The sequence below is a fragment of the Zonotrichia leucophrys genome, unplaced genomic scaffold (assembly GCF_028769735.1).
Source record: "Zonotrichia leucophrys gambelii isolate GWCS_2022_RI unplaced genomic scaffold, RI_Zleu_2.0 Scaffold_374_50397, whole genome shotgun sequence".
Lineage (NCBI taxonomy): Eukaryota > Metazoa > Chordata > Aves > Passeriformes > Passerellidae > Zonotrichia > Zonotrichia leucophrys.
This window is the reverse complement of record NW_026992579.1, coordinates 1,928-29,485: the sequence shown is the minus strand read 5'-3', so window position 1 is coordinate 29,485 and position 27,558 is coordinate 1,928. Positions and strand designations below refer to the sequence as shown.

The 27,558-nt window shown below is 59.7% G+C and overlaps 3 protein-coding genes across 3 annotated transcripts; 2 read left to right on the top strand and 1 right to left on the bottom strand.

Moving 5' to 3' along the window:
• Positions 1-509: 509 nt before the first annotated feature.
• Positions 510-17,682, bottom strand: ARHGEF1 (Rho guanine nucleotide exchange factor 1). Its single transcript, XM_064701169.1, is given in 31 exon segments — positions 510-999; positions 1,343-1,494; positions 2,048-2,183; positions 2,186-2,200; positions 2,489-2,626; positions 3,302-3,360; positions 3,772-3,879; positions 4,373-4,460; positions 4,934-5,104; positions 5,221-5,296; positions 5,981-6,058; positions 6,488-6,588; positions 7,507-7,621; positions 7,848-7,973; positions 8,387-8,469; positions 9,241-9,387; positions 9,827-10,011; positions 12,076-12,175; positions 12,253-12,372; positions 12,774-12,812; positions 13,134-13,215; positions 13,773-13,875; positions 14,028-14,057; positions 14,923-15,063; positions 15,416-15,521; positions 15,896-15,938; positions 16,031-16,129; positions 16,319-16,435; positions 16,508-16,579; positions 17,223-17,250; positions 17,660-17,682. Coding segments are annotated over 29 exon segments (2,760 nt in total). The 5' UTR covers position 17,250; positions 17,660-17,682; the 3' UTR covers positions 510-999; positions 1,343-1,439.
• A 1,052-nt stretch (positions 17,683-18,734) lies between these two features.
• On the top strand, positions 18,735-21,411 carry CD79A (CD79a molecule). The gene is made up of 5 exons (XM_064701170.1): positions 18,735-18,855; positions 19,711-20,154; positions 20,236-20,354; positions 21,050-21,118; positions 21,248-21,411. The coding sequence occupies exons 1-5, from the start codon at positions 18,765-18,767 to the stop codon at positions 21,359-21,361; spliced, it is 837 nt and encodes a 278-aa protein (XP_064557240.1). The 5' UTR covers positions 18,735-18,764; the 3' UTR covers positions 21,362-21,411.
• Positions 21,412-22,435: 1,024 nt separating this feature from the next.
• On the top strand, positions 22,436-25,746 carry LOC135441614 (basic proline-rich protein-like). Its single transcript, XM_064701171.1, is given in 7 exon segments — positions 22,436-22,517; positions 23,251-23,919; positions 23,960-24,125; positions 24,364-24,414; positions 24,613-24,715; positions 24,718-24,734; positions 25,051-25,746. Coding segments are annotated over 6 exon segments (1,692 nt in total). The 5' UTR covers positions 22,436-22,517; positions 23,251-23,260.
• Positions 25,747-27,558: the final 1,812 nt, after the last annotated feature.

Here is a 27,558-nt window from a genome sequence, read left to right as displayed (position 1 = left end):
GGGTTCTTAAACCCCACCCCCCTAAACTGGGGAGGGGTCTCAAACCCCAAAACTGGGGAGGGGTCCCCAACCCCGCCCCTCTAAATTGGGGAGGGGTCTCTCTGCCAGCCCCTGCCCCCCGAGCCCCTCCCCTTTATCCCACGCTGAATTTGGGGAGGGGTCTCTTCCCCCTCCCCGCGCCCCCCCTGCCCCGTTTGAAGCCCCCTCCCCAAATCGGAAGTGCAATACTGGTTGTGCCCCTCCCCCCCGCTTGTGTCGTTGTGAAGAACGAGCCCCTCCCCCACCCCAAGCCCCCTCCCCAAATTCCCAAATTAACCCCCATTCATCCCTCCCCACCAAGCCCCCTCCCCAAATCCCCGCCGCCCCCCCGGCGGCCGCTCAAGCAATAAAAGACCCCCTGGCTCGGCCTGGCTTTATTTGGGGAGGGGTCTCCGCGCGGTGGGTGGGTCCGGGTGGGGGGGCTCCCGGCTGTGACGCCCCCTCACCAAAAAAACCCAAAAACCCCAAAATTTCAGAAGCAAAATGCATTTATTTGGCTTTTTCCCCGAATTCTTTGGTTTTCCACCCGAATTGAGAGGTTGGGGTGGCGGCGCACTTTTAGTGACGCCCCCTCCCCAAATTCCTGTACAGCGTTAAAACTGGGGAGGGGTCTTCTCCCCCCAAACCCCCCCAAAAATATAAATTCATATAAAATCGCAGCAAATTTATAAAAACAGAAACCACGCGGGGGGGGGGGAATGGGGGGGCGCCCCCTCCCCAAAATAAATCGGGGGAAGGGGGGGGGATGGGGGGGCGCGGGGATCCCTCCCCAAAATACTCCGGGTTTTTTTTATTTTCGCGCCCTCTGGCGGCGGCTCCTGGAATTGCAGCGGCGCCGAATTTGGGGAGGGGGCGCGGATCCTATTGCGGAGGGCGGGTCGGGGAGAGACCCCTCCCCAAATTGCGGCTCCCCCGCCCCTCAGCTCACGTGAAGAGCTGCCAGTAATGGTCCTCCATCTCCTGGGGGGGGGCGGCAGAAATTGGGGAGGGGGCTTCACGTGAGACCCCCCCCCCCAGCCTCCTCACAGCCCCCAGACCCGCTCCGTATTAGGGGAGGGGTCTCCAGCGCTGTTTTAGTGGGGTTATACCCTCCAGGAGCCCCTCACAAAGCAGAGACCCCTCCCCAAATCCCACCCCCACTCACCCTGAGCCCCCTCCCCAATTCCCGCAGCCCCCTCCCCAAATTCCGCCCCCCTCACCCTGAGCCCCCCTCCCCAATTCCCGCCCCCTCCCCAAATTCGCCCCCCCTTACCTTGAGCCCCCTCCCCAAATTTGCCCCCTCCCCAAATTCGCCCTCCCTCACCTTGAGCCCCCTCAGCGCCTCCTCGAGGGCTCCAAGCTCCGCCCCCAGCCAGGCCGCGGGGGCGGGGCCCAGCACAATCGGGGGGGCGGGGCCGGGCTCAGGCCCCGCCCCCAGCTCGGGCAGGGACCCCCAGGGGCCGTTGGGGGCCCCCCCTAAAGGGGGGGACAAAAAGGGGAGGGGTCGCCCATGAAGATCAGGACACGCCCCCTCCCACCGTCACCTGGACCCCCCCAATTTACTTCCATTGCCACGCCCACTTTTTCTTCAGCCCCTCCCCTTTGTTTGCCCCCCCCCACTTTTCCCTTGACCCTCCCCAAATTTTGGTGCCCCCCCCAATTCCCTCTTCCCCCACCCCAAACACCCCAGAAAACCCAAAACCCCCCAAAGAACCCCAAAATCCCTGAAACTTCCCAAAACGCCCCAAAATCAGGTGCCCCCCCCCCCACCTGCAGTACCCGTCTCAGGGTCGCCATCGTTCTCAGACCCATCCCCTCAAAACCCCCCCGAAAATCCCCAAAATCACCCAAAATCACCCAAAACCCCAAATCCTCCCCAATTTTTGCTGAACCCCCACCTGCAGTCCCCATCTCGGGGTCCCCGTGGTCCCTCTCGGCCCCATCCCCCCCAAATCTCCCCTGAAAACCCCCAAAACCCCCCAAAATCACCCAAAATTCCCAAAACGCCCCAAAATGAGGTGCCCCCCACCTGCAGCCCCCGCCTCGGGGTCCCCGCCGTCGCTCTCCGCCCCATCCCCCGCGTGTCGCCGCTCCTGCTCGGGGGGGGCGGGGCCGGGACCCCCCCCCAAATCCGGCCCGGGCGGGGGGAGGGGCGCCCCCAGCAGCCGCCGCAGCGCCGTGACTGGAAATGGGGAGGGGGCTTCAGGGGGGGTGTGGGGGGGGGATTTGGGGGAAATTGGGGGGATTTGGGGGCCCAGGTAACTTGGAGAGGGGTCTCAGGTAATTTGGGGAGGGGTCTCTAATTTGGGTAGGGGGTCTCAGTTAATTTGGGGAGGGGTCCCAGTTAATTTGGGGAGGGGTCGCAGGGGATTTGGGTGGATTTCAGGCATTTTGGGTCTATTTGGGGAGGGGTCTCAGGGGTTTTGGGTGGATTTCAGGGGTTTTTGGTCAATTTGGGGAGGGGTCTCACCTCTCTGCAGGGCGCCAGCCGCCAGCCCCCCCCCCTCGGGGAGGCCGCGGGGGGGGCGGGGCAGCCCCCCCAGCCCCCCCCGCTCGCGGGACCCCCCCCCAAATTCGGTGCCTTCGACAGCCCCGTCCTTGTCACGGTCTGGGGGGGGAAACAGGGTGAGACCCCCCCAAAATACCCCAAAAACCACAGAAAAATCCCCAAAAATACCCTAAAACCAAAACCACAAAAAATCACCACAAAACAATCCCAAAATCATTATCATTTTGACCCAAAAACCAGTCAAACCGCCCCCCAAAACAGCCCCAAAAACACCCCAAAAATCACCCCCAGAAAAACCTCAAAACCACCCAAAAAATCATCCCAAAAACTGCCCCAAAAATCACTCCAAAACCACCCTAAAACTAACCCCAAAACAACACAAAAACAATCCAACAAAACCCCAAAAATCACGCCGAAACCATCCCAAAACAAGCGAAAAACACCCCAAAACCACTCCAAAACCACCCCAAAAGTAACCCTCAAACCATCCCAAAACAACCCAAAAAATAACCCCAAAATAAACCCCAAACCACCCCAAAAACAACCCCAAAAATACCTGGGAACCCGAAAAACCCCCAGGACACCCCAAAACCCAACTCAAATACCCCAAAATTACCTGGGACCCCCCCAAACCCCCCGGGACACCCAAAACCACCCCAAAAATCCCCCAAAACCAACCCCAAACCACCTGGGACACCCCAAAAACCCCAAAACTACCCAAAAATCTCCTGAGAAAACCAAAAACCCCAAAATCCCCCCAAAATCCCCCCTCACCGTCCAGGCCCAGCGGCTCCTTCAGGGACCCCCCCCCATTTTCAGAGGGGTCTCGGTCACTGCAGGGAGAGAGGGGAGAGGGGGGGGTCAGCACAGAGACCCCAAAATCCCCAAAATTCTCCCCAAAATGGAGAGAGGAGGGGTCAGCAGAGGGACCCCATAATCCCACCCAACATTCCCCTCAACATCCCACCCAAATGGGGAGGGGTCAGCACAGAGACCCCAAAATCCCCTGAAAGGGATCTGGGATTTTTGGTGCATTTTTGGGGTGAATTTGGCTATTTTTGGGTCAGTACTCACTTGAGATGGGGCTGGGGTCCGTGGGTAGGTTTTGGGGGTCTATGGGTGTATTTCGGGGGGATTTTTGGGTATTTTGGGTCAGTACTCACTCGAGGTGGGGCTGGAAATCCCTGGGTGTATTTTTGGTGTATTTTTGGGGTGAATTTGGGTATTTTTGGGTCAGTACTCACTCGAGGTGGGGCTGGGGTCCGTGGCCACCCCCAGCCCGAGCCCCCTTGGCCCGGTGGGACCCCGGGAGCTTCAGGGACCCCGCGGTGTCACTGATGATGCTGCACCAGCTGGGGGGGCAAAATCAGCACCCCAAAAATCCCAAAATCCGCCCAAAAAAACCCAAAATCCCCCAAAACCCCCGAGCCCCAAAATCCCCTCAAAACAGCCCCAAAATCTCCTGAAATCCACCCAAAGCTGCCCCAAAATCCCGCCCAGGGACCCCACGGTGTCACTGATGATGCTCCACCAGCTGGGGGGGGAAAAACAGCACCCCAAAAATCCCAAAATCCCCCAAAATTACCCCAAAACCCCCAAGCCCCCAAATCCCCCCCAAATCCCCCCAAAACAGCTCCAAAATCCCACCCCAAAAAACACCCCAGGACCCCAAAATCCACTCAAATCACCCCAAAACCTCCCCAAGATCCCCAAAATCTCCCCCAGAACCTCAAAAATCCCCCCAAAAGCTCCCAAGCCCCCCCAACATCTACCCAAAACCCCCTGAAATCCCCCCAAAATCCCCTCCCAGACCCCCCAGACCCCTCCCCAGAGCCCCCTCCTCACATTTTCCTGTCCTGGCTGCTCTGCGCCACCAGCTCGTAGATCTGGGCGCCGTTCTCCCAGCTGACGATGACGTAAAACGCTTTGTGGTCTGGGGGAGGAGATGGGGGAGCATCACAAACTCACCCAAACACCCCCAAATCCACCCAAAAGCGACTCAAACTCACCCAAAATGACCCAAAGTTGGCTCAAACTGACCCAAAATGGCCCAAATCCTCCACCTGTGGCCACCTCCCTGGTCATGGCGGAGCGCAGCCGGATCACCGGGCTCAGCATCACAAACCAATATCCATACACCCCAAACCAAGGCCTACACTCCCCAAACTCCCCCAAACTGACCCAAATTGACCAAAATGACCCCAAATGGGCTCAAACTCCCCCAAAAGCGGATACATCTCGTACCTGTGGCCACCTCCCTGGTCATGGCCGAGCGCAGCCGGATCACCGGGCTCAGCATCACAAACCAATATCCATACACCCCAAACTGAGCACATATGCCCCCCAAACTGACCAAAATGACCCCAAATGGGCTCAAACTCCCCCAAAAGCGGATACATCTCGTACCTGTGGCCACCTCCCTGGTCATGGCCGAGCGCAGCCGGATCACCGGGCTCAGCATCTGCTTGCCCTCGGGGCCGGCGGGCGCCAGCGCGCGGCTGTGGCAGCGCAGCACCAGCCGCTCCTCCTGCCGCTGCAGCAGCACCAGCAGATCGTCCAGCAGCAGCACCTGCACCTCTGCGCACCCCAAAAACCGGCGGGTCCGTGGGGGGCTCGGGGGGACCCGGCCCGCGCCGCCTTTGGGGGGTTTTGGGGTTTTTTTGGGGTGTTAGCGCGCCCCGAGTTGTGCTCACCCACGGATTTGTCGCGGGTGACACGCCAGGTGAGCGGCCCCTCGTGCACCAGGGTGCGCTTGGTGATGTCCGTGTTCTGGGGGGAAATTGAGGGATTTGGGGGTTTCTGGGGTGAAGGGAGGTTTTTTTTTTTGGGGTTTTTTGGGGAGGTTTTTTGTTTTTTTGGGGTTTTTTTGGTGCGGTTTTTGGGGAGATTTTGAGTGGGTTTGGGTGGGTCTGTGGGGGTGTTTGGGGCCCCTCGTGCACCAGGGTGCGCTTGGTGATGTCGGTGTTCTGGGGGCGTTTGGGGGTTTTTTTGAGGTTTTGGGGTTTTTAGGGGGTTTGTGGTTTTTTTGATGGGATTTTTGGGGGAGTTCTTGGGGGTTTTTGGGGGGTTTTTGAATGGGTTTGGGGAGGTTTTTGGGGAAAGGGGGTGCACCAGGGTGATGCGCTTGGTGATGTTGGCATTCTGGGGGGATTTGGGGGGTTTTGGGGTTTTTTATAGGAGGTTTTAGAGGTTTTGGGACTTTGCTGGGCTCAAGGAGGGGATTGGAGAAGATTTGGGTGGGTTTGGGGGAGTTTTTGGGGAGGTTTTTGGGTTTTTTTGGGGGGAAGGGGGCGCATCAGGGTGCGCTTGGTGATGTTGGCGTTCTGGGGGCGGGATTTGGGGGATTTTGGGGATTTTTGGGAGGTTTTGGGAACTGGAGGGGTTCAGGAGGGTGGGGGTGAATTGGGGCAGGGTCCAGCCCGGGCATTTGGGGGTCCTGGGACCCCTCCCCACCTTGAACTCGCTGATCAGGGGGTCAGTGCTCTGCTTCAGGCTGGAGAGGTCGAGGCGGCGCTGGTAATCCTTGAGCTTCTGCGGGGGCACGGGGGGTGTTTGGGGGGGTTCTGGGGGTCCCCAGGGACAATTTGGGGGGAATTTGGGAGATTTTGGGGGTCCCGGTGGGAATTTTCACGGGTTTTGGCGCCCTCTGCTGGTGAAAGAGGGGCATTACAGGCACGGAAGAACGAGGAGTCTTGGGGGAGATTTCAGGGGTCTCGCGGGGGATTTTGGGGGGAAATTGGGAGAATTTGGGGGTTCTGGTGGGAATCTGGGGGATCTTGGGGGTCCTGGTGGGGATCTGGGGGGAATTTGAGAGATTTTGGGGGTCCCGGGGAGAATTTGGGCGGGTTTTGGCGCCCTCTGCTGGTGAAGAAGGGGCATTACAGGCCCAGCTGAACGAAGGGTCCCGGGGGGATTTTGGGTGAAATTTGGGAGATTTTGGGGGTCCCGCGGGGGTCCTACCATGAGGTTCTCCATGTCCCGGACCTCCTGGTTGACGTGGTTGAGGATCTGGCGGCAGCACTCGGCCGCCTGCTCCACCTTGGCGCGCTCGCCCGCAGCGTCTGGGGAGGGGTCCCACGTGGAGATCAGGACCACCCCCACCCCCCAAAAATTCCAGTGCCCCCTCCCCAAATTCCCTTTCTTTGCCCTGCCCCTTTTCCTTCAGCCCCTCCCCTTTTTTTGCACCCCCGCACCTGCAGACCCCCCTCCCCCCTTTTCCTTAACCCGCCCCAAATTTTGGTGCCCCCCCCCCCACAACTCCCCCTTTCCCCACCCCAACCCCCCCCAGGTAACCAAAACCAACCCAGGCCCCCCAAAAACCCTCAGGAAACCCAAAACACCCCAAAACCCACCCAAACCTTCCCAAAACCCCTGTGAGCCCCCAAACCCTCCTGAAACACCCCAAAACCAACCCAGGCTCCCAAAAATCACCCCAAACCCCCCCAGGGAAGCCAAAACACTTCAAGCCCACCCAAACCTTACAAAACCCCCTGAAAACCCCAAAAATCCCTGTGAAACACCCCAAAACTCCCCCAAAAAACCCCTGAAGTCCCAGAAACCCCCCAAAATAACCCCCAAAACCCACCAAAAACCCCAAAAAGCCTCCAAAACTTCCTTGGGGGGGGGTCAGAGTGGGGCCATCCCGGGTCCCGGGGGGTTTTGGGGTCCCTGAGGGTGTTTTGGGGTCCCTGGGGGTGTTTTGGGGGGTCCAGGGGTGTTCTTGGGGGATACCGGGGGGTTTTTGGGGGGTCCGGGGATTTTGTGGTGTCCCAGGGGTGTTTTTGGGGGGTCCCAGGGGTGTTTTTGGGGTCCCTCACCGGTGCACTTGGTGATGCTGAGCAGCAGCAGCAGGTACTTGGTGAGGGGTTTGGGGTCCCAGGGGGTTTTGGGGGGTCCCGGGGGGTTTTGGGGTGTCCCAGGGGGTTTTTGGGGTCCTGGGGTGTTTTTGGGGTCCCAGGGGTGTTTTTGGGGTCCCTCACCGGTGCACTTGGTGATGCTGAGCAGCAGCAGCGGGTACTTGGTCAGGCGCTGCATCTCCGTGGGGATGATGTCCTTGAGCTGCAGCCGCCGGCACCGCGGCCGGCTCTCGGCCTCCTGGGGGGGGCACCGGCATTTGGGGCGGTTTGGGGGTCCCAGGGGCGTTTTGGGATTTTTTGGGGTTTTTTTGGGATTTTTTGGGGTTTTTTGGGGTGTTTTTGGGCTGGTTTTGGGGTGGTTTTTGGCTTACCTGGGAGAGTTTTTGGGCCGTTTTTGGGGTGGTTTTTGGGGTATCCCTGGGGTGGTTTTGGGGTTACCTGGCAGGGTTTTTGGGGTGCTCTACCTGTACGAACTGGCTGAACCGGGCGTCCTTCCTCTGCTTGGCCTTGAGCTGCTCCAGGGCGAAGCTCTGGCGGCTGCAGAACCGCGCCGAGATCTTCTGGAACCAGCTGCCCTCGGTGCCATCGAACTGGGGGGCACAAAGGGACCCCCAAACCTCCGTGAGACCCCCAAACCTCGGTCAGACTCCCAAAACACCGGGGGGACCCCCAGAGGATGGGTGAGACCCCCAAAGGATGGGTCAGAGCCCCCCGAGATCTTCTGGAACCAGCTGCCCTCGGTGCCATCGAACTGGGGGGCACAAAGGGACCCCCAAACCTCGGTCAGACTCCCAAAACACCGGGGGGACCCCCAGAGGATGGGTGAGACCTTCCCCAGATCATTGGGGGACCCCCAGAATCCCCAGCAGCCCCCAGACCCATTTAGGGACCCCCAAAGCCCCCAGACCCACCCTGGCCAGCAGCATGTCCCCGGTCTCGGGGATGATGAAGCCCCCAGACCCACTTGAAGCCCCCAGACCCATTTGGGAGCCCCCAGACCCACCCTGGCCAGCAGCACGTCCCCGATCTCAGGGATGATGAATCCGCTCTCCTCCCGACGCTTCTTGAGGCTGTCCAGGAACATGGCTGGGGGAGGAAAAAAGGGTGAAAAAACCCCAAAAAGAACCAAAAATAACGAAAAAAAAAATCTCAAAGTTATGTTTGGAAAAAAACCCAATAATATAAAATCTAAAAATGAAAAAAAAATTAATGTATAAATAGATATATATCTATACATATGCAAATAAGTAAAAATAAATTCAATTTATTGAATTTTAACATGCACTATATTAATACTTAATATAATTTAATCTTGATCTATTTAATAGATATTAATATATAGCAATTATACGTTCGATCTATTTAATATACATTAATAGGTATTACATATTTTTATACAAATTATATTTTTATATTATAATATATAAATGTGTGTAAATATATAAAATTTATTAATTATTGTAATATACAAATAACTATATACTATTTAATTATACTTATATTTATAATTATAAATATCAATATTTATATTTTAATATTAATATCTATATACTTATATAGTAATACATAATATATGATATAATAGTATTTATATAAATATATAGTAAAATATTATTATTTATATTAATACTTATTTACTTAAAATATATTTATACAAAACTATATTTATATACATACACACATATATATACATACATATATATATATATATATATATATATATATATATATATATATATGTTTATATAATATACATACAATTTTACAAACAGTGCAGCCAACTTTTTCCTGCAAATCCCACAGGATAACCCCCTGAAAAAAAGCCCCAAAATGGCCCAGATTTCCCCCAAAACTCACTGTGCACCTCCACCAGGTCCTCCAGGCTGGGGAAGATGTTGTTGAGCTCCTGCTCGTCGAAAAATCCCTCGCGGAGCATGGGCTGGAAAAAAACCTCCAGGAGCACCCTCAGCATGCGCACGTGGGCGTGCTCCGTCAGGAACAGCTCTGAAAAATGAAAATTTGGGAAAATTTGGGTGATTTTGGAGGTTTTTGGTGATTTTTGGGGATTTTCTTTGATTTTTGGGGGATTTTGGGGGCTGACAAAAAACCTCCAGGAGCACCCTCAGCACGCGCATGTGGGCGTGCTCCGTCAGGAACAGCTCTGAAAAAATGACATTTTGGTAAAAATTTGTGCAATTTTGGGGGACTTTTGGGGATTTTGGGGGGTCTCAGAAGGGTTTTGGGAGGTCCGGAGGGGTTTGGGGCTTTTCTGGGGTTGCTAAGTTGGTTTTTGGGATCACTTTTCGGTTGGTTTTTGAGGTAATTTTTGGGGGTCCTGAAGCGGTTTTTGGGGTGGTTTTTGGGTTGGTTTTGGGGTGATTTTAGGGGCAGGTTTTGGGGGTCCCGGATCCGTTTTTGGGGCCGTTTCCCCCGATTTCCTCACCGTTGATGACCTCCTGGCGCCGCACCTCGCGCTGGGGCAGCCTGAGCAGCGCCTCGGGCGCCGCGAGCTCGCGCCAGGCCGGCGGCTCCAGCTCCAGCTCCGGCTCCAGGCGCGGCACAACCTCCTCAGGCTGCCGAGGCAGAAAGGGCGGGGGCTCGCCCCCCCCGGGCCCCCCCGGCTCCGGGCTGGACACCAGAGAGGGGACGGGGCTGAGAGACGCACAAACGCACCCGAAAACAGCCCCAAAATACCCCAAAATCCCCAATAATCTACTGCACGGACAGCCGTCCCTACTCATCCCCAGAAATCCCAAATTGGGGAGGGGTCTCACACCGATTCTGGGGCTCGCCAACCCCCAGCTCCAGGCTGGACACCAGAGAGGGGAGGGGGCTGAGGACATGCACAAACCCGCGAAAAAAATCCCCAAAATCCACCAAAATACCACAAAATCCTCCAAAATCCCCAAAAATCCCAAACTGGGGAGGGGTCTCACACTGATCCTGGGGTTTAACACCAATTCTGGGGGTTTTTAACCCAAATCCTGGGAGGTTTTTGCTCCAGTTCTGGGGGTTGTTAACCCAAATCCTGGTGGTTTTAACCCAAATCCCATTTTTCTTTTTCACCCATCCTGTGGGGGGGTTTAAACCCCAATTTTGGGGTTTTTTCCCCCAATCCTGGGGGTGTTTTTACCCCAATTTTGGGATTTCTTTCCCCAATCCTGGGGGTGTTTTAAGCCCAATTTTGGGGTATTTTTTCCCCAACCCCGTTTTTTCCCGATCCCGCCGTTTTTTCCCCCGATCCCCATTTGGGGAGGGGGCACCTACGCGGGGGGGGAACCCTGCAGGTCGGCGTTGCTGCGGGAGCGCGTGGGGGGGAGGGGCAGCCGGGACCCCCCCCCCGATTTTTGGGAGCGGCGCCGCTCGGGGGGGACCCGGAGGCTCTCGGAGCGCCCCAAGCGCCCGGGGAGCCTGGGGGGAAATGGGGGAAAAACACGGGAAAACGGGCAAAAACGGGCAAAAATGGGGAAAATCAGGGAAAAACAGGGGGAAAATGGGCAAAAATGGGGCAAAAACGGGGAAAATGGGGGAAAAACGGGGGGAAATGGGGGACAATGGGGGAAAACCAGGGGAAAACGGGGAAAAACGGGGGAAAATGGGGCAAAAACGGGGAAAACGGGGAAAATTGGGAAAAAACGTGTGAAAATGGGGCAAAATGGGGAAAAATGGGCAAAATGGAGAGAAGTGGGAAAAAGCACCCCAAAACCACCCCCAAACCACCCCAAAAATGGGCAAAAATGGGCAAAACCCAACCAATTACAGAAAAAAAACCCAAAACCAGCCAAAACCAACCAAATACAGCCAGAAACAGTCAAAACCAGCCCAATAGTACCCCCAAAATCACCCCAAAACCAGGAAAATCAAGGCAAAAACGCCCCAAAACCACCCCAAGAGTACCCCCAAAAATATCCCAAAACCAGCGAAAACCACCCCAAAAATACCCCAAAACCACCCCAAAAGGAGCCAAAACCAGACAAAAAAAAGGCAAAAAAAGCCAAAAAACACCGGGAAGGGGGGGTCATCAGGACGGACACAAATTGGGGAGGGGGCGTGCAAGAGAAAAGGGGGGAGGGGTGTTGGTCAGTGATGATTTTGGGGAGGGGTCTCCATGGGGGGGGGAGTACTTAGCTGGTGAATTTGGGTGGGGGGGCCAGCGCCGAGCCCCCCCCCGGGGTCATGCAAAGGTTAATTTGGGGAGGGGTCACCAACCTGAGGCGGCGTCTGGGGAGAGAATTAATTTGGGGAGGGGTCCCGGGTCCCACACAGCATCCGGGGTTAATTTGGGGAGGGGTCCCAACATTCAGCGTTAATTTGGGGAGGGGTCTCAGCATCCAGGGTTCATTTGGGGAGGGGTGTCAGCACTCAGGGTTAATTTGGGGAGGGGTCTCAGGTTCCAAAAAGCATCCAGGGTTAATTTGGACAGGGGTCCTGGCATCCAGGGTTAATTTGGGGAGGGGTCCCAGTTCCCAGAAGCACTCAAGGTTAATTTGGGGAGGGGTCCCGGATCCCAAAAACCATGCAGGGTTAATCTGGGGAGGGGTCTCCCTGTAATTTGGGGAGGGGTCTCACCCCAATTTGGGGAGGGGTCTTTCCCAAATTTGGGGAGGGGTCCCAGTTCCCAGAAGTACCCAGGATTAATTTGGGGAGGGGTCTCGCTGGTGCCACCCCAATTTGGGGAGGGGTCTCACGTACCTGTCGCTGTCCCCCCCCTCCTCCGGGGGGCGCTGCTCCCCCGCGGGGGGGTCCGGGGGGGGCTCCCCCAATTCCGGGGGTCCCGGGGGCTCCAACCCTGCTGGGGGGGAGGGGCAGGGGCGGATTTAGGGGAGGGGGCTGCACAATGAGCCCCCCCCCCCAAAGCCCCCTCCTCACCTGGCTCAGCCTCGGCGCCGTCCCCGCCCGGGGGGGGGTCCCGGAGAGACCCCAGACCCAAATCGGAGCCACCCCGGGGACCCCCCCCCCTGCGCTCGGGGTGGGGAGGGGGCTTCTCACCTGGGGGAGGAATGAGGGGTCAGGGAGAGACCCCAGACCCAAATTGGGGAGGGGTTAAATGGGTTTGGGGGATAATTTGGGTAGGGGTCCCATGGGGGAAAAATGGGGTGGGGGTCCCATGGGGCATTATTTGGGTCAGGGGGATAATTTGGGTGGGGGTCCCAGGACTGATAAATGGGATGGGGGGGATAATTTGGGTTGGGGTCTTGGGTTGGATTAATCCGGGTGGGGGTCTCCAGGAGTTAATTTGAGTGGGGGTCCCAGGGGGACCAACTTGGGTGGGGGTCTCAGAGAGGTTAATTTGAGTGGGGGTCCCATGGCTATTATTTGGGTGGGGGTCTCTGGGGTGTGTTAATTTGGGTGGGGTCTCACGGATTAATTTGGGTGGGGGTCTCCAGTACCTTCCCCCTCTCCTCCTTTGCTCTGCCTCACCTCGGCCCCTACGAAACAAAAATTGGGGAGGGGTCCCCAAGGCGAGACCCCCCCCCAGAAGGTGCTGCGGGGTGGGGAGGGGTCCCCACCCCCAGGGTTAATTTGGGGAGGGGTCCCCACCCCCAGGGTTAATTTGGGGAGGGGTCCCCACGCCCAGGGTGATTTGGGGAGGGGTCCCCACCCCCAGGGTTAATTTGGGGAGGGGTCGCCGAAGCCCCCAAGGTTAATTTGGGGAGGGGTCCCCAAAGCCCCCCAGGGTTAATTTGGGGAGGGGTCCCCAAAGCCCCCCAGGGTTAATTTGGGGAGGGGTCCCGCCGCCCCCCACTCACCGTGGGGCTCGCGCCCCCAGAGCGCCGCCCCCGCCAGGCTGAAGCCCCTCCGGGCCTTGCCCTGGGGGTCCCTGCCCGAGATCTGCGCGAAATTGGGGAGGGGTCTGCGGGGGGCTCGTGGAATTGGGGAGGGGTCTGCGGGGGTCCGAGGGCTTGGGGAGAATTGGGGAGGGGTCTGGGGGGGCTCGCGGAATTGAGGAGGGGTCTGCGGGGGGGGTCGGGGGGATCCGGGGGAATTGGGGACGGGCCCGCAGGGTCCGGGGGCGCAGGGGTAACTGGGGAAGGGTCTCACGTTTTTGTGGAAAAAATTGGATTTGGGTTTTTGGGGGGATTTGGGGGGATTTTGGGGAAGGATTTTGGGGGATTTTGGGGAGGGGTCTCACCTTCTTTTGGAAAAAGGATTTAGGCTTTTGGGGGCATTTGGGGGGTATTCTGGGGAGGGATTTTTGGGGGGATTTGGGTGGATTTTTGGGGGGATTTTGGGGGATATTTTGGGGAGGGGTCTCAGCCACCTCACCCACCTTTTTTCAGAAAAAGTTGGATTTGGGTTTTTGGGGGGATTTGGGGGTGATTTTGGGGGATTTTTGGGGGGATTTTTGGGGGATTTTGGGGGGTATTTTGGGGAGGGGTCTCACCCACCTTTTTTCGGAAAAAGTTGGATTTGGGTTTTTTGCCGTCGCCGCCCTTGGTGCGCAGCCCCAGGAATTTCATGTAGGAGACGATGGCGCCGAAGATCTGGGAGCTGGGGCGGGTTTGGGGGGAATTTGGGGGATTTTGGGGCATTTTGGGGAAGTTTCAGGAGATTTGGGGGGAATTTTGGGGAGATTTGGGAGGGTTTTGGGAAGGATTCAGGGGATTTGGGGGGGATTTGGGGGTCAGGAGCCCCCTCCTCACCTTTTCTCCTCATCAGATGAGATGGTGAGGCTGGGGAGGAAGAGGAGGGTGAGAGCCCGAAATTTTGGGGTGAGATCCCCAAAATTCCACATGGAACCCCCAAATCCCACCTGCGACCCCAAAAATTGCACCCAAGACCCCCCAAATTGGGGTTTTCTACAAGAATTTAGGGGGGCTTAAAAGGATTTGGGGTTTTTTACAGGAACTTGGGGTTTATTAACAGGAATTTGGGGGTTTTTACAGGACAGTTGAGGTTTCTTATAGGAATTTGAGGTTTTTTACAGGAACTTGGGGTTTTTTACAGGGATTTGGGTTTTTTCAACAAGAATTTGTGGGATTCTTTTACAGAAGTTTGGTTTTTTCACAAGCACTTAGGTTTTTTAACAGGAATTTGGGTTTTTTTTACAGAAATTTGGGGTTTTTTTACAGAAGCTTAGGGTATTTTTACAGATAATTAGGGTTTTTATAGAAATTTAGGTGTTTTTTGCAGAAATTTGAGTTTCTTACAGCAATTTCAGTTTCTCGTATTGTTCAGGAAGCCATGCACGGCCTTGGGGCGGGGCTATGCAAATTTAGGGGCGTGCCCTCAGCTTTGGGGGCGTTCCCTCCGCTCCGTCCCGCGGATTTCCGGACCCGATTTTGGGGGGAAATCCCGCAGATTTGGGGCACCGTTCCCGCGGATCCCGGGGGTCCCTGGGGGGTGCAGCCCCCTCCCCATTTACTGCATCCCCTCTGGGGGGGTTTGGGGGATACCGAGGGGGTCTCAGGGTGGTCTCGGGCAGGTGCCGCCCCCTCCCCATTTACTGCGTCCCCTCCAGCTGGGATTGGAGGGTCCCGGGGGTGTTTGAGGAATATGGGGAGGGGTCTCCCCGGGTGCAGCCCCCTCCCCACTCACTGCATCTCCTCGATCCGGCCCAGCACTCTCTCCGCCAGCTGCCTCTCGGTGCTCGCGGCCCCCGCGGGGTCCCGGGCCCGGCTCCGCTCCAGCTCGTCCAGCTCCGGCTCCCCCGGCGTCATCCCCATCAGGCGCTTGGTGCTGGGCAGGAGACCCCAGACCCAAATACAAGCTGACCCCAAAGGGAGCCCCCAGACCCCTCCTCAATATGGGGGTCTGACCCCGCTCCAGCTCATCCAGCTCCTGCTCCCCCGGTGTCATCCCCATCAGGCGCTTGGTGCTGGGACCCCAGACCCAAATCCAAACTGAGACCCCAGACCCAAATTCAAACAGAGCCCCCAGACCCAAATTGGGCAGGGGTCTCACCGGAAGTCCTGCAGCTGCCGCAGCACCTCGGGCTCCTGGTGGCGCTGCACGCCCTGGGACCCCAGACCCACATGGAGCCCCCAGACCCACACGGAGCCCCCAGACCCAAACTGGGGAGGGGTCTCACCGGAAGTCCTGCAGCTGCCGCAGCACCTCGGGCTCCTGGTGGCGCTGCACGTCCTGCAGGAAGCGGCGCTGGGCGTCCTCGGGGAGCAGCTCCGGGCGGGTGCGCTCTGGGCAGGGGGCAGTGAGAGAGACCCCTCCCCAATTAACCAGGGGAGAGACCCCTCCTCAATTAACCACAGGGCAGCGGGGAGACCCCTCCTCAATTAACCACGTGGCAGTGAGAGACCCCTCCTCAATGAACCACAGGGCAGCAGGGAGACCCCTCCTCAATTAACCAGGGGAGAGACCCCTCCTCAATGAACCACCGGGCAACAGAGAGACCCCTCCTCAATGAACCACAGGGCAGCGGGGAGACCCCTCCTCAATTAACGAGGAGACCCCCCAACACCCCCCATGAGCAGGGGCGTCCTCGGGGAGCAGCTCCGGGCGGGGGGCAGAGACCCCTCCTCAAATTGGGGAGGGGCTCGAGGGTCTCACTCACCCAGCTCGAACTGGACGTGGTGCGGGATGGGCACCCTCAGGATCTGCCAGAGAATTTGGGGAGGGGGTGTCAGGACTCTAGGGGAGGTAGGGAGGGGTCTCTGGGGGTCTCGGTGAATTTGGGGAGGGGTCTCACCCCGGCCTTGTCCAGGAACAGGTGGCAGAACTCCAGGAATTGTTTCCGGCCCTCCTTGGGGTTCATCCTCCTCAGCATCTCCACGTGCAGGTAACAGAGCTGGGGAGGGGGCCAGAATGGGGAGACCCCTCCCCAAAATACCCCCAAGAACACCCCACACCCCTCCCCAAAGCCCCCTCCCCAATTCTACCCCAGGTCCAGCCCCTGCTGGCAGGGAGGGGGAGCAGAGACCGGAGGTTCCCCGAGCCCCCCGCTGGACCCCCCCGTGATTTGGGTCGGGGGTCTCACCACGGGGCAGGAGTCGAACTGGAGCACGCAGTGCTGCAGGAAGGCCGCCAGGGCCAGCGGGCGCTGCCGCAGCTGCTCCAGGCTCTGGAAGGGGCTGCTCTGCTCCTCCGCGGGGCTCTGCCGAATTGGGGAGGGGGCTCAGGGGGCTGGGGGCGCCCGGGACCTCCCGGGACCCCTCCCCGCACTCACGGCCTCGATGTCGTTCTCAAAGTCCTCGTCCTCGGCGCCGATGATGGGCGGGGGGGCGTGGGCGCTGGGGGGCTGGGGGGGTTCGGGGATTTGGGTCTGGGGGCGCTGGGGGGCTGGAGGGGTTCGGGGATTTGGGTCTGGGGGCGCTGGGGGGCTGGGGAGGTTTGGGGATTTGGGTGTGGGGGCGCTGGGGCGCTGGGGGGGTTCGGGGATTTTGGTCTGGGGGCAACTGGAGGGGGCACAGATTGCCCGGGACCCCCCAGGACCCCCCAGTCCCGACACCACCAGACCCCTGAGACCCCCAACCCCCGGGACACCTCCAGACCCTGCCCTGAGACCCCCAAGAACCGGGACCCCGAGACCCCCAAACCCCCCAGGACCGCCAATCCCGAGACCCCCAGACCCCCTGAGACCCCCCAGGACCCCCCCAGAACCCTGAGACCCCCAAGACCCCCCAGTCCTGAGACCCCCCAGGACACCCCCAGGACCCCCAACCCCGAGACCCCCCAGACCCCCCGGAACCCGGAGACCCCAAGACCCCTGGGCTACCCCCAGACCCACAAATGCCTGAGCTCCTGGGACCCCCCAGACCCCTGGGACCCCCCAAGACCCCCAACCCCGAGACCCCCCCCCAACACCGGTGATCCCAAGAACCCTCGGGGTGGGGTCTGGGGGCTCTCGGGACCCCCGGAGTTGGTTGGGGGGCGCCGCTCACCCCATTGGCTCCCTCCTCCGGCTCCATCCTGCGGAGAATTTGGGGAGGGGTCTCAGGATTTGGGGAGGGAGTCTCAGGGGGGTTTCCCCGCCCCCTGCGCGCGGTTTTGGGGAGGGGTCTCAGAATTTGGGGGGGTGTTCGCAACTTTTGGGGATGGCTCGCAACTTTTGGGGAGCGGTCGCGACTTTTGGGGAGGGGTCTCGGGATTTGGGGAGGGGCCTCAGGGGGGTTTCTCTGCCCCCCGCCCCGCGCGGATTTGGGGAGGGGTCGCCCCAAAGAGCCCCTTTGCGAGCGGGGCGGGGGGGCCAGGGCGGACCCCCCCCCCAAAATCCCCTCTGGGCTGGGGAAGGGTCCAGGGGGGATTTGGGGAGGGGTCGGGGCGCTCGGGGGGGTTCGGGGTGGCCGCGGACCCCCGCCCATCCCCCCCCGCCCCGTACCTGGTTCCGCGCTCGAGAAGGGAAGCAGGAAATGGGGGGGGGAGGAGCGGGGGCGGGCCCGGGGGCGGGGCTTCGGGGAATTGGGCGGGTTTGGGGAATTTGGGGGCGGGTTTGGGGAGTTTGGGGGCGGGGTTGCGGAATTTGGGATTTTTGGGGGGGCCGGGGGAGGTTGGGGGAGGAGTTTGGGGTTTTTTGGGGCGTTTTGGGCTTTTTTGGGGGTCCGGGAGGGTTGGGGTAGGGGTTTGGGGAGTTTCGGGGTATTTTGAGGAGTTTTGGGGTTATTTGGGGGTATTTTGGGGGTATTATGGGGGTTTTGGGGCGGGCAGGGCGGATGAAGGCGGGCTTGGGGTTATTTTGGGCTGTTTTGGGGCGGGCAGAGCGGATGGAGGCGGAGCCCGAGCGCGGCCGGAGCTTCCTGCCGGAAGGGCGGGGTGGGAGCCGCGGGACCCCCAAAGTGCCTCAGGGACCCCCAAACTGCCCCCAGGGACCCCCAAACTGCCCCCCAGGGACCCCCAAACTGCCCCCCGGGACACCCTCGGAGCCCCAACCGCCCCACATTGTCCTAATTCCAATTGTACTAATTATTGTTATTCTACTTGTATTGTTGTTTCTTTAACTATTTTATTATTATTATTAAATTATTAAAGTTTTAAAAATAAGTGATTTGCGTTTTTTCACAGGATGTGACCCCCCCAGACCCAAACCCCGAGACCCCAAACCCTGAAACCCCCAGACCCAAACCCTGAAATCCTGGGGTATTTGGGATTAGGGATTTTGGGGCAGGGTCCCGAGGGATTTGGGGGTATTTTGGGGCAGGGTCCCCGGGGATTTTTGGGTCCCCCATTTCCCTCCTCCCCCTGGGGCACTGGGGCGAATCTCCTGTGGGGTCCGGGGGGATTTTGGGGCGGGGTCTCAGGGGATTTTGGGGCAGGGTCTCAGGGGATTTTGGGGCAGGGTCTCAGGGGATTTTGAGGTGGGGTCCCGAGGGATTTGGGGGTATTTTGGGGCAGGGTCCCCGGGGATTTTTGGGGCGGTTTCCCCTATTTCCCTCCTCCCCCCGGGGCACTGGGGCGAATCTCCTGCCGGGCCCGGGTGCACGCAGCCAATGGCGGCCGCTCCCCAAACCCGGGGGGCTCCCCCAAAACTGGGGGTCCTGAGCCCCCTGCTCATCCTCAGCCTCCTCCTCTTCCTCCCAGGTATCACTGGGGGGATGCTGGGTAATGGGATTTGAGTCTGGGGTCTCCTGAGGATCTCACTTCCGGGGTCTCTGGATTTGGGCCTGGGTATTTCAGGATTTCTGGGGTCACCGGGTTTGGGTCTGGGGTCTTAGTTTGGGTCTGGGGTCTCTAAAGATCTCAGTTCCAGGGTCTTAGTTTGGGTCTGGGGTCTCGGGGATGCCAAGGATCTCACTTCCGGAGTCTCTGGATTTGGGCCTGGGTGTTTCAGGATTTCCGGGGTCACCGGGTTTGGGTCTGGGGTCTCAGTTTGGGTCTGGGGTCTCTGAGGATCTCACTTCCGGGGTCTCCAGGTTTGGGTCTGGGGTCTCAGGGTGTTTCTCACCCATCCACCTGGGCCGGGGTCTCCCCTGGGACCCCCCCCCCCCCCCGGAGCTTCCGGTGCCCAATGGGAACTGAAACTGGGGGGGAGGGGCGGGGGGGATGGGGGGGTCCTGGGTGAGACCCCCACCCACTGACCCCTCCCAGACCCCCACTGACTCCCAGCCCCCTCCCCAATGACCCCCCCCAGGTTCCCAAGGCCAGACCCCTCCCCAATGACCCCTCCAGACCCCTCCCCAATAACCTCCCAGCCCCTCAATGACCCCCTGACCGCTCCCCAATGACCCCCTCCCCATTTCTCCCCAGGTTCCCGGCCTGAGACCCCTCCCCATTCCCCCCCTAGCTCCCGGCCTGAGACCCCTCCCCAATGACCCCCTCCCCATTCCCCCCCAGGCTCCCGGCCTGAGACCCCTCCCCAATGACCCCCTCCCCATTCCCTCCCAGGCTCCCGGCCTGAGACCCCTCCCCAATGACCCCCTCCCCATTTCCCCCCAGGTTCCCGGCCTGAGACCTCCAGCTGGCTCCCCCCGGTCACCTCCCCGAGCTCGGAGACCCCCACCCCTCTGTCGGTGCGCACCAGCCCCGACTCCAGCCCCAGGTGCGGCTCGTGGGGAGAGGTCCTCGTGAAGCCGGTGCCCCCGTCCAGCTCGGGGACCCTGGGCTCGGCCCTCGCCATCGAGTGCGGCTTCGAGCCCGAGGACGCCAAGGTCACCTGGCTGCAGGTGTGCCCGCGGCGCTACCTGGGCCACACCTGGAGCTGCACCTGGCCCCAGGAGGTGCCGGCCGAGGGCGGCGGCCGCCAGGTGAGCTTGGTGAAGCCGGGTGTGTCCCGGCTGAGCTTTGCGCACCTGCGGCACAACCACAGCGGGCTCTACTTCTGCCGCGTGTGGCGGGGCGCAGCGGCCGCGCAGTCCTGCGGCACCTTCGTCCGGGTGCTGGGTGAGTCGGGGGGCGTCTGGGGGGATTTTGGGGGGCGTCTGGGGGGATTTTGGGTCGGGCTGACTCACCTGTGCCGCGCAGAGGCCGTGCCGGAGCCGCTGCTGGACCTGACAGACGCCACCAAGAACAGGATCCTGACGGCGCAGGGGGTGCTGCTGCTGCTGTGCGCGGCGGGCCCGGGGCTGCTGCTGCTCTTCAGGGTGAGGAGGGGGCGTGGGAGAGACCCCAGACCCTAATTCCGGCCTTGGTATCCCCCTAATCCCAGCCCTGGGCAGGGGCTGCTGCTGCTGCTCAGGGTGAGGAGGGGGGGGTCAGGACCCCCGACCCTAATCCCAGCCCTGCTGCCCCCCTGGTACCTGTCCTGACAGCCCCAATTCATCCTGGCACCCCTAAGTCCCCTTCCAGATACCCCTGCAGACCCCCTGCCAGCCCTAACTGCCCCCTGGAGACCCCCAGTTCCCCCAAATCCCCCCAGGGTACCCCCAAACCCCCCCTTTTCTCTCCCAAAAATTCCCCCAACCTCCCCCTGTACCCCCTTTCCCCCCCCAAATCCTCCGCAAACCCCCCCTGTACCCCCTTTCCCCCCCCAAATCCCCCTCAATTCCACCCCAAATGCCCCCATACCCCTTTCCCCCCCAAATCCCCCTCAATTCCTCTGCAACTCCCCCCGTACCCCCTTTTCCCCCAAATCCCCTCAATTCCTCCCCAAATGCCCCCATACCCCCTTCCCCCCCCCAAATCCCCCCCAATCCCCCCCCAAATGCCCCCATACCCCTTTCCCCCCCCCAAATCCCCCTCAATTCCTCCCCAAACCCTCCCGTACTCCCTTTTTCTCCCCAAATCCCCCTCAATTCCTCCCCAACCCCCCCCGTACCCCTTTTTTCCCCCCTCGCAGAAGCGCTGGGCCAATGAGCGGCTCCTCCAGCCCAAGAAAATCTCCTTGGAGGAGGAAAACCTTTATGAGGTGACCTTGGGGAGAGACCCCTCCCCAAAATAAGGGGCTGGGGGAAGCCCCCCAAAAAAGAGGGGTATTAGGGGGCATTAGGTCTTTCACCCCCTAACCAAACCCCCCACCCCAATTTCCCCCTGGCAGGGGCTGAACCTGGACGAGTGCTCCATGTACGAGGACATTTCCCGGGGGGTCCAGCCCACCTACCAGGACGTGGGGACCCCCCCTGCCCCCGACAGCCTCCTGGAAAAACCTTAAAAGACCCCCAAAATAAGGGGGGATCCCACGGGACCCCTCCCCAAAGCCCCCCAAAGGCTTTGCTTCGGTAACTCAAGGCAGCGCTGGTAATAAACGAAAATAAATCAAATTAAAGCAGGTGAGGGGCTAGGGGGGTACTGGGGGACCTCCCCCTCGCCTGGAGCTGATGAATTGCTAATAAAGAATGAATTAATCTTTATTAAGCTGTGAATAAATAATGAGTGAGGTCTCTGTTTGCCCCCGTTATCCCAAATTTTTCACCATTTTCCTTAAAATTCCCCCAATTTTTTTAAAGTAACCCCCTTCTTCCTCAAAAATTTCTGCTTTATCCCATTATCCCCAGTTTCCCCCCATTTTACCCCATAATCCCCACTTTCCCTCTATTTTACCCCATTATCCCAAATTTCCCCATTTTATCCCATTATCCCCAGTTTCCCCCCATTTTATCCCATTATCCCGTTTCCCCCTATTTTACCCCATTATCTCCAGTTTCCCCCATTATCCAAAATACCCCATGTTTTATCCTGTTTCCCCCTCCTTTCTCCCAATTTTTCCCATTATCTCCAAATCCCCCATTCTACCCAATTTGCTTCCCTTTCTCCACAATTTCACCTATTTTCCTTCAGTTTTCTGACAATTTTTCTCACAACTTTCCCTCATTATTCCCAATTTTAGCCCAGTACGTCCCATTTTCCCGCACTATCCCCCAATTTCCCCCCATTTTCCCTCACTATCCCCATTTCCCTCCATAATACCCCATTCTCTCTGTTCTCCTCCCACTTTACCCCACTACGGCCATTTCCCCACAGTTCTCCCCCAGATTTCCCTCAAATTTTCAAAACTACCCCTCACTGCACCCCATTTCTCCCCTGTTTCCTCCATTTTTCTGCCTAATTTTCCCCTTTTCCGCTCATTTCCACCCGTTATTCCCAACTTCCCTCAGACTTGCCCCTCCTTCCCCTCACGGAGCCCCGCCCCTCTCCCGGAGCACCGCCTTTTCCCGCCCCCGCGCCCTCAGCCTATCAGCGGCCGAGCACTTCCCCCCCGTGGGCCAATCGAAGCGAAGCGCGGGAGAATTCAAGCGAGCTCTGGCGCTCAACGGCCGCTGCCTCCGGCCCCGCCCGCCGGCGCGTGAGGAGGCGTGGCCTCGCGGCAGGTGTGGAAATTAAGGCGAAATTGGGGGAAAATGGGGGGAATTGGGGAGGATTGGGAGTTCTGGGGGGGAACATGAGTCTTGGAAAGAAATGGAGAGGCTCGGCGGGGAGATCTGAGGGGAAAATGAGTGTTGGAGTGGGCTTTGGGCCCTTCAGGGGGGCCTGGGGATATTGGGCGGTATCTGAGGGGAAAATGGGGGGGTCGTGAGGAGAACTATGGGTCTAAGGGGTACCCAGGGGGTCCCTGAGGGGAATGGGAGGTCCTGAGGTGGAACTGGGGGTCTCTGAGGGGGAAATGTGGGGTCCTGAGGTGGAAATGGGAGGCTCTGAGGGGGAAATGGGGGGTCCTAGGGGTAACCAGGAGGCCCTGAGGTGGAAATGGGGGGTCCTGAGGGGAATGGGAGGCTCTGAGGGGAAATGGGGGGGTCCTGAGGTGGAATTGGGAGACTCTGAGGGGGGTCCTAGGGGTAACCAGGGTGTCCTGAGATGGAATTGGGGACCCTGAAGTGGAATTGGGGGATTCTGAGGGGGAAATGGGGGGTCCTGAGGTGGAATTGGAAGACTCTGAGGGGGAAATGGGGGGTCGTAGGGGTAACCAGGGGGTCCTGAGGTGGAACTGGGGGATTCCGAGGGGAAAACGGGGGGGTCCTGTGATTACCAAGTGGCTCCATGGTGGGGATAACGGGGACCCTGAGCTGGATGTAAAACTCCTCGAAGCTCTCTCTCTTTTCCCAGCTTTTCCACCATGAGCCACCACCCCCAGCACCGCGAGGTCCCACGGCGAGCGCAGCGCCCCCTCCCCAGCCCGGGCACCAAGCCCAGACCCGCCAAACCCCCCAGACCCAAACGGCTCCGCACCAAACGCGAGCGCGACGCCGCCAAGTTCGGCCCCAAGCCGCCCCCCGTGGGGGGCTCCCGCCCACCCTGGGTCCCCCACCGCTGGCTGCAGCCCCCCCAGCGCGGGGGTCTCGCTCTGGGCAGCCCCCTGGGCCCCCCCAAGCCCGTGGTGATCACCCAACACCGCCTGTGCCACCGTGGCCTCTTCAACCGCGAGGTGAAATCGCTGGACGTCCGCCGCCTGCTGACCCCGGGCCCCGCCGGGGACGGACCCCCAGCCCCGGCCCCCCGAACTGGGGAGGGGGCGCAGGGCGGGGGTCTCCCGGGCGAGGCGCTGGAGGAGCTGGTGGCGGGGCTGGCCTCGCTGCTGGGCGGCCTGGGGCTGTTTGTGGGGCGGGATTTGGTCAGCGAGCGGCGCCGCAGCCTCGTGGCTGTGTTCAGGAAGCACCACCCGCGGGGACCCCCGGACCTGGGCGTGTTCCTGGCCCACCGGACCTCGGCCCAGCCCTCAGGTACTGCCCCCGACCCGAGGGGAGGGAGCTTTTCACCCCAAAATATTGTCCCCTTCGTTTTTACCCCAAAATGTTTTCACCTTTGTTTTTACCCCAAATCAAGTGCTGTCTCCAGCAGGGACCCCCCGGGAAGAGGCAAGGCCGGGACCCCCAGGACGAGTGGTCAGTTTGGGGGGGTGGGAGGTGGGGGACCCCCCTGCTGGGACCCCCAGCCCACTTCATGTTGGCCACACGGTGAGTGCCCCAAAATGCCCCAAAAGTGCCCCAAAAAAACTCCAAAATTGCCCTAAAAGGGCTTCAAAAGTGTCCTAGATAATCTCAAAAAGTGCCCCAAAAGGGCTTCAAAATTGCACTAAAAGGGATCCAAAAGTGCCCCCAAAAAACTCCAAAAATTGCCCAAAAATTCTTCAAAAGTGCCTCCAAAATATTCCAAAAGTGCCAAAAAAATGCTCCAAAATTGCCTCACTTTTCCCCTTACCTGCTCCCCCCTCTCCCGCAGCTGCCCCCCCACACCCCCAGCCCCATTTTTGGAGCTCTCCGAGAGCGGGAGGTGAGTCTGGAATTTGGGGGGGTGGGAGGGGGTCCTACCCCGTGGGGGGGGTCCCAACCTGTTTTTGGGGGTGTCCCGGGGGGGTCCCACCGGGGGAGTCTCACCCTGTTTTTGGGGTCCCACCCTGGTTTTGGGGGGTCCCACCCCGGTTTTGGGGGGGTCCCGGGGGGGTTTTACTGACCCCCCCCTCACCTCCAGAACCCTTTCTCGTGGAGCTCGGCCGAGGATGAGGAGGATGAGACCCCCGGGGGGCTCCCCCAGACCTGGGCTGGTCCCGGGGGGCTCCTGCCGCCGCCCCCCCCATTCTGGAGATCCCCCCAGCAGGAGGAGGAGGAGGATGAGGAGGAGGGGGCGGGAGATGAAGGCTGGACCCCCATCGCCCCCCCAACCTTCAGCCCAGACCTTGCCCCCGCGGGGCGCCCCCAAACCAGAGAGCCCCGCGCCCCCAGACCCCCTCGGGCCCCCAAATTCTGGCGAACCGAGACCCCCTGGGACCCCCCGGCGCCCTCCGCGTCCTCCTGGGCCGCCCCCAGACCCCCCTGGGGTTCTCCAGAGCCCCCCCGGACCCCCTCCAGACTCCTCTGGCACCTCGCCCGAGCCCCCCCGACCCCCCCCAGTCCCTCCCGAGCCCCCCAGGTCTGGAGCCCGGAGCGCCGCAAGGCCCCCCCGGACCCCCCCAGGCCCGTGTGGGACCCCCCCAGACCCCCGTGGAACCCCCGACCCTGGAGCCCGGAGCTGCCCGCGGCCGTCCTGGACCCCCCCAGGCCCCCCCGGACCCCCCAGCTCTGGAACCCGGAGCCCCCCCGGGCCCCGCTGGATGCCCCCAGACCCCCGAGGGACCCCCCGAGATCCCACTGGGACCCCCCAGACGCCCCCAGGCCCCTCTGGGATTCCCCAGATCCCAGCCAGAGCCCCCCGCTCTGGAGCGCGGCGCCCCCCTGGGACCCCCCGGCTGCCCCCAGACCCTCACGGGACCCCCGCCCCTGGAGCCCGGAGCCGCCGGGAGCCCCCCAGGACACGACGGAACCGTCACGATGCTGCTGCCGCCGCCGGCTCTGTCGCGACATGGCCCAGCGCCGCAACCCGCTCTGCCACCAGCGCGCCGCCCGTCCCTGTCACGACCCTTTCCACCGCGCCCCGCCCCCTCTCTGTCGCGACATGCCGTGTCGCGACCCCCCCCGCTGCTGCCACCAGCCCCCCAAGCGGCGCCGGCCCGACTGGGGAGGGGTCGGGGGGCGCCCCTGGGGAGGGGGCTCCTCCCCCTCGCCCCCCGTCCCGGGCGGCTGCGGGTGCGCCTGCAGGGGCGGCTGCTGGGCAGGCGCTTCCCGGTGAGGAGGGGGCTGCGAGGGGCCGCCCCCTCCCCAATAAAGGCGGTTTGTTTGAGCCCTGGGGTCCTGTTCTTCTTTCGGCTCCCCCTGACCCCCGGTGACCCCAAATTCTGCAGAGACCCCCCCCAAAACACCCTGGAGCTCCCAAGCCTCTTGGCCTGGGGTCTCCAAACCCCTCAGTGACCCCAGAATCCCTCAGGGACCCCCAAACCCTCCCTTCCTCAGGGGAAGTTCCCAATGCCCCCCCTTTTCTGATACACCCCAAAAATCCTCCCTGCTAAACCCCGCCCCAAACACGCTTGTTTTGCCCAAAACTGGCTCCAATTAGGGTTATTAATTACTTATTAAGGTTATTAATTACTTATTAGGGTTGTTAATTACATTTGTCGATAACAAAGTCAGACGAGCAAACTGAGAAGTAAAATTGAAAATTAAAACCAGAGGAGCAACACCAGGGAGAATGATAGGGAACTGAAAAGGGACTGAAAAGGGACTTATAAGAAATGGATAAAGGACAGATGAGGGACAGATAAGAGAGACTGAAAAAACACTGATAAGAAACTGACAAGGCACAGATAAGGGACTGATAGGAGGCTGAGAAGCCAAGCCAAGGAAGCGCCTCCTGCACTCTGCCATCCAGAAGCGTGGCAGGTGAGTTTGGTTTGCCAGGGAAAAGGGCCGAGGTTGGTGTGTGGGTGCCCAGAGCGGCTGGCTGCCTGATGGAATTCCACTTTGCAAAATCTGCCTCCCAGGGCCAAGCTGCCACCACTGCAAAGTCAGGCCGTGCTGTGAGTCTTAAGTGCCTCCTGCAAACCTTCCCCAGCTGTCTCCCATTGTTAAGGGTTTTTAAAGAGGGGACAAATTCCCTTTTTTCATTGCTGGAGGGATTTGAATTGAGGAGAGCCCTTCTTTTCACAATATTTTTGGAGAATAAATTAAAGGGCAGAATTGGTTTATTTTTCGTGGATTTTCAGGAGCCAGCAGGCCACTCCCAGTCACAGGCCCCCAAACACAAACCACGGCCCTTTTCCATTGCAAACAAAACCCCCAGGAAAAAAATGGGGCTTATGAGGGCAAAAGAAACTCAATTTGAGGGAAGCAAGTTCTCTTCTATTACTGTCTGTGTTTGAACTGGTAGGGGAGTCACCCTTCACCTGTGATTTTAAGGGTATTGCTTGAAGGAAAACCAGAGTTTTCCAGGGTGTCAGGGAATCCTTTTCTATTTTAAGGGGAAAAAAATATTGTTGTCGTATTATGGGATTGATTTGAGAGTAGCCCCTCCAATTTTTCATCATCCTAAGGTTTAAATGGAGGGGGCAGCCCTGGTGTCCCTCCTTTTGAAGGGCTTGAATGGAGGTGGAAATGGCCCTTTGCCATCAGTCGAAGGCTTTCATTTGAGGAGCGCCCCTTCTTTTGTGCTCTCGTAGGGGACGAACCTGAAGGGGAGAGGACACTTCTTTGCCCTTGTTGAAGGGAGGCGAGCCCCGCCTGCGGCGTCAGTTTCGGGCTTCGGTTGCGGGAAGCTGCAGCTGTGGCAGCGTTTGCAGGGCTGCAAGGGGGCCGTGCCGCTGCATGGGAGGGCGCTTGTGGTGGCCGCGGCCCGGGCCGGAACGTTGCCGCTCGGGAGCGGCGCTGGCACGGCCCGGGCAGCTGCCGGGGCGCACGGGGGATTTGGCGCGGCCGGGCCGGCCAAGGGCGGCGGTGGCGGAGCCGCGCCGGTGCGAGCCGAGGGGAGCCGCGCCGGGCCGGCCAAGGGCGGCAGAGGCGGCGCGGGCGCTGCTGCGGCGGCCCGGGCGGTGCCGGCCGCTCCGTCCGC